Source organism: Sceloporus occidentalis, unplaced genomic scaffold (genome assembly GCF_023333645.1).
Source record: "Sceloporus occidentalis isolate IW3139 unplaced genomic scaffold, rSceOcc1.0.p SCAF_30, whole genome shotgun sequence".
Taxonomy (NCBI): domain Eukaryota; kingdom Metazoa; phylum Chordata; class Lepidosauria; order Squamata; family Phrynosomatidae; genus Sceloporus; species Sceloporus occidentalis.
Window position 1 is genome coordinate 3,400,717 of NW_028317010.1, and position 11,145 is coordinate 3,411,861.

The 11,145-nt window shown below is 39.9% G+C and overlaps 1 protein-coding gene across 1 annotated transcript; it reads right to left on the reverse strand.

The window, feature by feature from the left end:
* On the reverse strand, window positions 1–8,569 carry LOC149298912 (lymphoid-specific helicase). The gene is made up of 21 exons (XM_089486769.1): window positions 8,456–8,569; window positions 8,113–8,235; window positions 7,963–8,016; window positions 7,756–7,792; window positions 7,583–7,644; window positions 7,383–7,424; window positions 7,012–7,236; window positions 4,932–5,114; window positions 4,532–4,675; window positions 4,129–4,325; window positions 3,851–3,947; window positions 3,475–3,636; window positions 2,998–3,146; window positions 2,770–2,908; window positions 2,065–2,148; window positions 1,763–1,882; window positions 1,564–1,680; window positions 1,155–1,314; window positions 732–828; window positions 412–488; window positions 1–83 (listed from the first exon to the last, which is right to left on the reverse strand). The coding sequence occupies exons 1-21, from the start codon at window positions 8,558–8,560 to the stop codon at window positions 1–3; spliced, it is 2,457 nt and encodes an 818-aa protein (XP_089342895.1). The 5' UTR covers window positions 8,561–8,569.
* Window positions 8,570–11,145: the final 2,576 nt, after the last annotated feature.

An 11,145-nucleotide genomic window follows, 5' to 3' on the forward strand; every position in this document is an offset into this window, starting at 1 on the left:
TTATTCTTTGTCTTCTGTATCATCAACAACTTGAAAGACTCCATGTTTTGCTTTTTCAGTCTTTATATTGCTTTCCATTTGTGCTGTAAGGAAAAGAGTTAAAGAACGTTTGGGTTTATTCTAATTCATTCTTGAACCTACGAGAACATTTTTTTTTTTTGTGTCATGATATGGTATCCTTGCCTTTCCGTGTGGGCATGAACAGCCGTTCTATAATGGGCAGAACCCATGGATGGAACTTATACCATGCATTTAAGTGCACGCGCAGTGCTATGAAAACTTAACTACAGATTCAAGAAATTCAAGAACCCGACTCCTAATCTAAATCCATTTTAATATAGTATTCTGTATACAAGCCACCATACCTTCCAGCAAAACACACTCTTATAATAGAGAATTTGCTCAACTCACCAATGAGGTCACTCCTGTCTAGTAGCAGCTCAAGGTCTTTGTCACTTATCACTTTTCCAGTTGAACCTTTCACTTCCCTAAGAATTCAGAAGAGCATATATTTAAACTGCATACTTTAGGAATTTTAACAGATACCATAAAAAAAAAAAACATGTAGTTCTAGCTTAAAAAATATTAAAGCCACGAAACAGCGTTTGAGGGTCTGCATGTTAATTTGCAGATATTAGTAAGGAGGACAATGAAAGTAGGGAAAACAAGCATGTAGCTTTGCGACTACTACGGTGAAGACTAAACAAAAGACAAAACATGGTCTCTGCTACCTTTCATAATCACGAGACTGCAGTAACTCCAACAGCTCTTTGGGATCCAGGCAGCTCTTTGACTGGTTAATTCCTGTTTGACCACCTTTGAATTTGTCTATTAGGAAGGGGGGAAAATTACATTAAAAGTTTGGTACCATCATTTATGGTAACCGCTAGAGCATTGTTAGTACTATGATTTGTACTGAATGTCATTCACGTTGCCTGCAAAAGAGTGCCAGGAATTTCATTAGGAATTCAGACAGTACAAGCAAAAAAGACAGCAAGTAGCGTGCCATTTTCAGAATTCTGTTTAAAACCATATAAAATGAGTAACAGAATTAAAGAAAGATGTCACAGCGACGCTCTCATGCTGTGGAAAACCCTGGCTTTAAACTGCCTAGAGAATTGTACATATAAACCACACAAGACAAAAGTGCTTACTCTTATGAATCACTAGTTTCTCAAGTTTCCGTTTAGCCGCAGCTCTCTCGACTATTTTTTGGTCGATGGTATTGGCCGTTACAAGGCGATACACAACAACGGGCTTTGTTTGCCCGATTCGGTGACATCTGTCTTGGGCCTGCAGATCAGCTTGAGGATTCTGCCAAGAGAAAAAAAATAAACTTAGCTCACTACAAGTGTTTACAGGAGGAATGGAGCGATATGGTTTTTATGCAGCCATTTGCAGAGCTCCAACCTTACGGTGGTTTTATACACGAGAGAAAAGTAAATACCACTGTTGCACATATCATTGAGGAGTTCCAAATAGCTCACCCCTTGCAGGTTTTAATTCTTAACCATCCCACAATGAATTCACATATTTATATATCATACACGCACTACGGCTTACCCAGTCACTGTCATAAATGATAACAGTGTCGGCTGCCGTCAAATTAATTCCTAGTCCTCCAGCTCGTGTGCTGACTAAAAAGATGAAGACATCTGGATCGGTGTTAAAATTCCTCATCTGAAAGGACAAGAGGCGGAAAAACCATTATGCGGTTCTTTTCTGAAGGAAAACAATCTTAAAACAGGTCATCAAGTCTTACATTATCCTCTCTTTCAGCATACGCCATTGATCCATCAAGTCGGCAGAAGCGGAACTTTTTGTAATAGCAATAATCCATTAATATATCCAACATCATGGTCATTTGTGAAAATATTAAGACCTACAAAGGGAAAAAGTACATTTACATCACAAGGTAGGAAAAGTTGGCAGGATGGGGGGGTACAGAAGGAGAGAAACAATATATCTGAGGAGAGTTAGGAGTTAAAGTAACGTGTTAAATGAGGGATAACAGTAGTGTTTCAAAGGGGCAAAAACTGTTATGATGCTTGCGTGTAGAAATACCTTGTGCCCTCTTTTTTTCATCTCCGGTAACAAGCGATCCAAGAGCAGAAATTTTCCAGAACTGTTCACCAACTCTTGATCTACCTAAATATTCCAAAAAAGCAGATTGTTTAAGTCTTCACACTGCCCGAAGCATAGGTATTCACTATTCAGCCAATTAGTTTTTTTTTCTTGCTCAGTCACAAAAAAACCATAAAAAAAAACCACAAAAAAATAAAAGATCATCCCATTAGCAAGTCTGATAATGTGCATGAGATTTAAAAATCATTCTAAAACCGCAGTATTTTTCCCCTCCCCATTTGCAGGTAAATGCAGCACAGCCCATTTCAAGCATGGTTTTGGTAGTTTAGTTCTAGTGACCTTGTGAACCAAACAAGCAATGCGGCTGAATCCTCAAGGTTATATTTAGAGATGGTCATAGTGTGCCAATAATTTACTTAACGCTTATTACAATAAAAAAAAATGGGATATGAAACACAGACAGACTAAGACAAACCAATCATTTTGATACAGCTACGCTTACAACTATATCCATCCCAAAACAAATACATCCGTTTCTGGATCAGCATATTCCACAGTGTGTGGAGTTAAAGGAAAAAGCATGTACTGGGGACTATATAATCGCACAGACGTAAGAAAAAAAACTTAGAGCAGCACAACAATTTTAATACGGTTCCCCAAGATCAAGCTTGTTAGGGTGTTTACCTTAAATTCCTGGGTAACAGGATCCAGAGGGTACTCTATCAAATATGGATGATTACAGCATTTTCTCAATAGCATCATAACATTTCTCATTTTCAGGTTTACTTCTGCATCTGCTGGTAGGGCGACTTCAACTTGCGGCCTGAAATAATGTTTTAGAGGAATGTATCATACGTATGTATACTACACATACACACAGCGGTCTATAGGCAAGGACTTGCAACACTTTACCTTTCGTCAACTTCTTGCTTAAGGAGTTTATTGATCAGTTTCTCAAGATCGTTAGGAGTGTCCTTGTCTAGTTCATTATAATTAACCACTTTGCGACTTCGCCTCTTAGCTCTTCCAACAGCAGGTGACTGTATAACTTCCCCAGCTGACTAAAATATAATGAAAGGAGATTTTTGACATGCATAAAGCCGAAACCTTTAAATGCTACGGCGTATTTTAGAGTTCAATACTATGGCAATTTTCAATGATGTGTCAGATTTTCAAGCATAGGCATTGGATATTATCTGGCATTTTAACGGCAAACACTATAGTTAATATTAATAAAAGTATCACAAAAAAGTCAGAAAACTAATAGTAAGCAGTAAATTGCCACAGGACGGATGAGAAACTATGCAGCAATACATTTGTGATTGAGCAACACATGCAAATACAGGCTTAGATCAATATATTAGCATAGATAAAGTGGCAGCATTATACCTTGCTCTGGCCAAGCATTTTTTCGATTGTCCGGTTAACTATGGCCGTATAGAAGGTTTCTTGTTTCTGTGTCAGAGGAGCATATACTACAACTTCACGCTTTGGAGGAACCTCCAGTGTAACATCAGACTTTAATCTTCTCAGTAGGAAAGGCGTCAAAATCTAAACACACAACCAATTAATGCAGTGAGGATAAATTAAGGCACCGGAGGTATTTAAAAAAATAAAATCCTAATAAAGTATTTGATATGTCCCAAGGCTACCAGATATGAATGCATTTCTAAAGCAGTTAACCCAACATTGGTAAACAAGATACAAAACCCAATAAACTAAAAACGCAGTGATCCCAACAACATTGATGTGGTTTTGTCTTTACCTGGTGCAGCATATGCAGAATATTCTGCTCTCGTTCCTTGGCTACAATATCTTCAGCATTTTGAGATATACCAGCTATATCAAACCATGTTTCAAAGCTACCGATAAAAAGGGGGGAGGGAAATCAGATATACACACAATATATATATCTAATTTAAAAACACTCGGGTCTAGATTATGAAGCGATTGACTATAGCATGATACTCAAAGTTTCACCTCTGGAAGCCGACCCAAAATCTAACTGAATTTGTAGTAGTCTAATTGAATAAATCAACATACCTCCTAAGATCATCAAATACATCCGGCAGTAGAAAATTAAGAAGGGACCACAACTCAGCTAAGTTATTTTGGAGAGGTGTCCCCGTCAAAAGGAGTTTGTTGTCAGAGTGGAGCTGCTTTAGTTCCCGGATAAGGCGGCAGTTCATATTTTTAATCCTATGTCCCTCATCCAAAATCATGTACTTCCAAGATATGTGCTAACAGAGGAAAAATAAACAGTACACAATACATTAAGTACAGTTAAACAACCTATCACAGTCTCCTTAGATGCCCCAGACATGAACACGTGTGTGTGTATGTATGTATGTATGTATGTATGTATGTATGTATGTATGTATGTCATTCCTTTCTCACATGCAGCAGACTATGCGGATGCTTCATGTTCTCAGGTACACTAACCAACCTGTAAAGCGGGACGATCTCTCATGGCAATTTCAAAAGACGATATCACTACTGGGAAAATCTGCAAAGAGCCATCCCGCTTTTGGATTTTTCGAGCCAGCTTGCGACGTTCTTGAGGGTTTCCATGGTAGAGAAGAACAGGAATCTTTTTTGGGAAAACAGAGGAATTAATTTACACAGCACTTCTTCCAATACATACATTTAAAGGATATGACAAAACGAAAACCGACAGCCTAATACATTAAAATCTGAGGGATATGGTTTTTCTTGGTTGCTTCAGCTACATTTAAAAAAAAATTGAATTAATGGTATAAACGCGAGATTGAAGCTACAGTTGTCTTTTGGACAGGTATTCTCTGAAGTAATTGGCTACTCGCATGCAAAAAAACACAGATACAAACCTCAGGTGAAAACCTTTTGAATTCAGACATCCAATTGGGAAGAGTAGACAGTGGCCCACAGACAAAAAAGGGTCCTGGAACCCCTCTCTCAACCATCATGGATATGGTTGCAATACATTGTACAGTCTTGCCTAAACCCATCTCATCAGCCAAGATGCCATTGATGCCGTTCTCCCAGAGCATCTGGAAGTTGAAAAACATTAGCAGTTATAACTAAAGCAAGTTCACAGCTGCAGTAACACACAAATCCAAATCCGTTAGAAGTGTTACACATGGTCATATGCTCCTATTCAATAGTGTGTAAAGCTGCAGCCCTGCTGAGCCCCAGTTACATCTGGGTGTGTTCCAGGCACTATTTTATTTGTATACCATTAAGGAGCGAGTTTTACCCCTGACTAGTAAGCGAGTGATTTTTCCTGTGCTGTATAATATAGACACTATTACTTTGTGTGTGAAAAGAATCTTATGTTACATGAGATGTTGAAGTGCAGGATTTTAATTTATATATGTTAAAGGTTGTATTTCAGTTTTAAAGGCTAGTTTAAATTAAAACGAAGTAGGGCTGCAACAACTAATAGATAATGATCGTTGCTAACGTATTTCATTATCGATTAGCTGAATCGATTTTATCGAATACACAAGGAGGGTTTTTTCCCCCAGAGCAAATGCTCTGAAAAATACCCTACGTTTTATAATCCGACCTCAAATAGAGGTCAGATCATAACACTAAGATCTAGATCCCCCGCAGCGCTGCAGGAGACCCGGATCCTCCTCTCTGGGGTGTCCGCGTGATGCACGCCGAAATCCTCTGCTACGGTCCTCCACTTCTGCCAGGGATTCTATGATGGAGCACCAGCGTGACATGACATTCTGGTGCCCCACCATAGAAGCCCCAGCGGCGGAGGTATTCTGTGCGCATTACACAATATTAGTCGGCTGCCAGAGAGGTGGATCCCCTGCAGCGCTGGACCTGTATCCTCCTCTCTGACAGCGGGTGGGCGTCTGTGTGATGCACGCAGACAACCTCCGCTACCGCCGGCACTTCCACTGGGGGTTCTATGATTGAGCACTGGCGTCACATGACCTTCCAGTGCTCAGTCATAGAAGCTCCAGCAGAGGTTTGTTTACGCTCATTGCGCAGGCCTCCACAGGCTGCCCCGACTAGACACCAAAAAATCTGAAGCACGGGGGGGGGGGTTTGCAGAGTGGCATAACAGGGGTTATAAGGCCTATTGGAGGGCACTATGGCATATAAGGGGGGGTATAAGGCATTTCTGGGAAGGGCAGAGTGGCATATCAAGGGTATAAGGCATATCTGGGAGGCAGTGTGGCAAACCTGGGCTCAGATGTGCATAACTGCAGGTTAGGTTGGGAAATAAAAAGTTGTTTTATTCTGCAGTTTATTTAAAATAACTGGATGTTAAAAACAAACGAAAAATTCACTTTTTTTTTTTTTATCTGATTAATCTAAAAAATAATCAGCCAACTAATAGATTATGAAGAATCGTTAAATGCAGCCCTAAAACGAAGTGTTCAATTACTTTGTCCTCGATTGGTTGCCTGGTTATTTGATTTGACCCGCTTAAACAAGTAGTGATTTTGTAATTGTCAACGCAGTTTGTGGAATACAAAGTAACATATGCTAAACATGTACACAAGACTGAGCAGCAAGCAGAGATTCCTCGACTGCGTACCATGAATCTGACCACTTTTTTTTTTGCACACACAAGTCCAGGAACCATACAGGCCTCTGAATTCAGTCCCTTATCTTATGGCCTTATCGTAAACAGAGACTTTGAATAATGAAGTCTTTGAGGAATTTATTAATTTGAACAGCCGTAAATAGCTCAGTGTGGTGGTTGTAGGGAATGTCACCCTATCAGCACAAGACACAAGACTACCTCCAAGACTGAAAACAGTGTAGCACTGATTGTTCCAATAAGTGGCTCTATGGGTATAAAACAATTATACTGTGCGCAAAGATTTTTCCATAGGACTTTATGTTTTGAAACTCATGTCAACAAAAAGCACATTCTATATTGTAAAAGTTTATAACACATTCCATCAAATTGGAACATACCCTGAGCCACTCCATGCCTTCCACCTGGTACCATCGCATTACACCACCTGTAAAGTACTTGGGCTGCTGGTAAGGAATAGGCTTCCCATCTACCTTCCTCGTTGGGTGAAGCATGTGTTTGGCATTATGTCTCACCGTTTGGGATAACCTGTCTTTTATAACACTATTAGAATCTCCATTTTTCTCAATTTCTTCTGTAGTGAGTTTACAAGAAGAGGTTTCAACCTGAATGGTAGGGAAAATATTTTATTAAAAAGGTTGGACGGCAAGCAGCTAAACTATTAGTTATACTTACGGTGGTCTTAACGATAAGTTTCTAGGTTTCATGTGCCCGTTCAGATAGATATAAATAGCCATGTTCTGCTTCATACCTGCTTCTCCAGTTTGCTCTTTTTTGATACAGATAAAATTTCCTAACAAGAGATTTCAGAAGCAAAAAGGTTTATATCTGCTACAGAGTAGCTAATTTCACATATGCAAGAGACAAGACAAAAAAAGTGTTTAGTATCTGTACCAAAAAAAAAAAAAAGCAAACAAAAGAAAACCCCCCACAAAACCAAGACAAACTTACCTCTTTAGACATCACGTCTGAAATACTGTAGTTTTCATCTCTTTGTCTTTTCTTTTTAGGTCCTTGAAAGGAAGTAAAATGGACTTGATAACTGTATTCGATGAGAGGCTATTTATAATCTTGTTATAATATTTATTGTTAACTTATATGTCTATAAGCAGATACAAACTCACCTGGTTGATCTACATTTGCTGCCGTCTCATTTTGTTTCTGTGGCTTGAGAGTGGGAAAAAAGTAGGATTGTGAGGTGCATTTTCTATGCAGATACATAATTACTATGACTCAACCTTAAAGGTGGCGCGCGCACGCGCACACACACACCGTTCTTGTTCAATGTTTAAATTGAAGCCTTTTTAAGAACGTTAACTAAAATGTCTTACCTTGGCCAAATCCATCTGTTTCTTTTTTTCAAGTTTTTCTTTCCTCTTCATCTCCTAATTGGGGGAGGGAAGCAAATGGAGGGATCAGGTGTGATGTCGACTTGTGTGTATTCTCCTAAGGGCAGTTCAGTTTGAGAAACCATGAATTACCTCGAGCTGCTGCTGCTCCATTTTAGTCAACAGGAACTTGGAATAAATGTTGCTTTTTTCAAGCAAGTGCTGAAGTCTTCTATATCGCAACTCATTGGAATCCCTTTCCCAAGACATGCGCGCCTAGAAGAATTTCCAGATCAGTTAATGTCAATACGGGAGAGCAAGAATTATTTTCTCAAATACACAGTCTATTGTACTTAAGAGTGTAATAAGAGGCATTTAACAGGGTCTCATGTTTAAGTGTAATAAAATGGTAGGGATTTTGATTTAAGATTAGTTCATAGCCAAGAAATAATATTTAAGAAGACAAGATCCTCCATCTCATAGTTAAAAAACACACCTTTTCCATCATCTTCCTCTCCTCTTCCTCAGCTGCCTTTTCCAGTTTTTCTTCTTCTATCATCATGGAAGGGGTTATTATAGTTTCATCAAAAGGCGCTTCCATCTCTGATGCAGGTGACCCTACAAGTAGATGCATATAATAAATATGTTACTTGAACTATGGTTAGGGGCGCATCAAAAGAAACTTTATTCAGTATATTAAAAAGACAAATGACCATCTACCAACCATACAAACTGGGGCGCTCTCTCCATTTGGCATCAATAGCTGCTGTGCATATGAGTTGCCTTTTTGTCTCACTACCTCTTATTTGCCATCATTGTTTGTAGGGCTGAAACAACTAACCGATAAAATCGATAATGAAAATCGTCAACGATTTTCATTATCGATTAATCAAATCGATTTTTATCGATTATAAAAATGATAATCCGACCTCAAACAGAGATCGGATTATAACACTAGAATCCAGACCCCCGCAACGCTGCAGGGGACCTGGATTCCCCTCACTGTCGGCCGGTCTCTCACTTCCGTCTCTCTCCCCCTCCCATACACCCCTCTGACTCCTCCCCCCCATACATCACTCTGCCTCTCTACCCGGCTCCGTTACCGACTTCATAGAAGCCTCAGCGTAAGTGAAGGGCAGTAATGGAGGCTGGCTGTGCGCATCGTTTAGACCCCCACCGGCTGACAGAGGATCATCCTCTCTGTCAGCCGGTGGGGGTCTGCATCGCACAGACAGCCTCCGTTACTCACCTTCACTTACGCTGAGGCTTCTATGAAGCTGCAGTGAAAGTTCCTGTCAGTAACGGAGCCGGGTAGAGAGGCAGAGCGGTGTATGGGAGGGGGGAGGAGTCAGAGGGGTGTATGGGAGCCACCCTCCCATACACCACTCTGGCTCCTCCCCCTCCCATACGGCACTCTGCCTCCTCCCCCTCCCATACGGCACTCTGCCTCTCTACCCGGCTCCCTGGTGTCTTGTGAACCTCCGTGGCTGACAGGAGGCAGAGTGGAGTATGGGAGGGGGGAGAAAGGCAGAGTGGAGTATGGGAGGGGGGGAGGAGCCAAAGTGATGTATGGGAGGGGGAGGAGCCAAAGTGATGTATGGGAGGGGGGAGGAGCCAGAGTGGTGTATAAGAGGGGGAGGAGCCAGAGTGGTGTATGGGTGAGTTATAGTGGTGTATGGGGGGTATTATGAATTTCAGGGCATATAGGGGGTATTAGGCATATCAGGGGGGCATAAAACATATCAGGGGCACAGTGGCATATCAGGGGGCACAGTGGAATCTGGCATATAAGAGGTATAAGGCATATATGGGGGCAGAGTGGCAAGCTGGGGGCCAGATGTGCATAACCAGTTTGGTAAATAAAAAAAAAAATTAAACAAGGCTTTCTTCTCATAGTTTTTATTAAATATGAAAAATAGTTAACATGAATTAATATTTACTAATAACTTTGTATTAAAACCTAGTTTGAGAAACACAGTGTTTGGGTTCTTGTAGCTTTTATTATTATGTCAGTAAAATAAGAAGGTGAATAGAGAGAGGCCATTGTGATAAAGAGATGAAAGTGTAAATTATATGTTTTTTATTACATTATTTTAAATTGAAAAAAAATTAAAACATTTTTATCCGATTAATCGAAAAAATAATCGGCCAACTAATCGATTATTAAAATAATTGTTAGTTGCAGCCCTAATTGTTTGTACTTATTTTCCTTCCTTAATTATACTGCTTCTCCCTCTCCTCATAACATAACCACTGCAGTCCACATCTTATATATATTCACTAATCACTCCACCTCACACGAAATTATCTTCCTTCACAAAACTTTCCATATTAATTAAAACAATGCCAAAGGCAACAACCTACAGCACATTTCAGACAATCAGGAAGAGGGCATTTAAATATCATTTAAATATCTGTTCCAAGTGCACATTTCAGCCAATAGCACCAATTCCTTCTCTTGTACTCCTCAGTTCACTCCAGCAGTTATTCTCCACTAGCCATGCAATAAAAAATTTCTGATGGCTCTTTCACACCAGGATTTCACCTATGTACGTTATCTGTAATTTTCTACCTCATTCCGTCAGACCAAAAAAACCAAAATATCACAAATGAAACTAAAAAGCTTGTGTACTCCAGTTTGTTTTAATCAAGATACATCAGAGTTGGTTTATGTAAATATGAATCAAATTTCACCAAAATGTAGTGTGATTTTGCTTGTATTTAACAAAATAATAACTTGGGTTTCTTCTTGCCTACATGAAGACTAACTCAGTGGATCAGATCTTCTATTACCCGCTTCTGTAAAATATATACCCTAAGGCAGCACAACCCAGCAGTACTATTATACAGAACAATAAACCATCTCCAGCAATTACTTTATTGCTCAACTATTAAGACACTCCTCACAATCTCGGATCTCCTTTATACAGGACTGCAAAAGGGGAGGAAATCACTCACATCTGTCTTATTTAACATAAGAACATAATAAGATCTGTAATGAAATTGTTGTAGCCCCTGTTGCCAGCCCTACTGCACTATTTGTAAAGCAGCAAAGCATTGGGGACAGCTAAGTGGTCCTGACGCTTTAAGGCCATCAGCCGCCTAATGATGCATTGGCAGCTGCCAACTGGCCAGATAGCCAGTCTGGGGCTGGTCATTATCCAATGGCTTATTTAATGCACAATC

Bases quoted from the DNA above. Each gene is read 5' to 3' on its own strand.
- LOC149298912 (XM_089486769.1), bottom strand. From the start codon at position 8,560: ATGGAAGCGCCTTTTGATGAAACTATAATAACCCCTTCCATGATGATA. The intron at 8,236-8,455 runs GTGTGTTTTTTA...AAATTCTTCTAG, and splicing joins AGAGGAAGATGATGGAAAAG to GCGCGCATGTCTTGGGAAAG. The intron at 3,948-4,128 runs GTATGTTGATTT...TTTTATCGGTAG, and splicing joins GTATTTGATGATCTTAGGAG to CTTTGAAACATGGTTTGATA.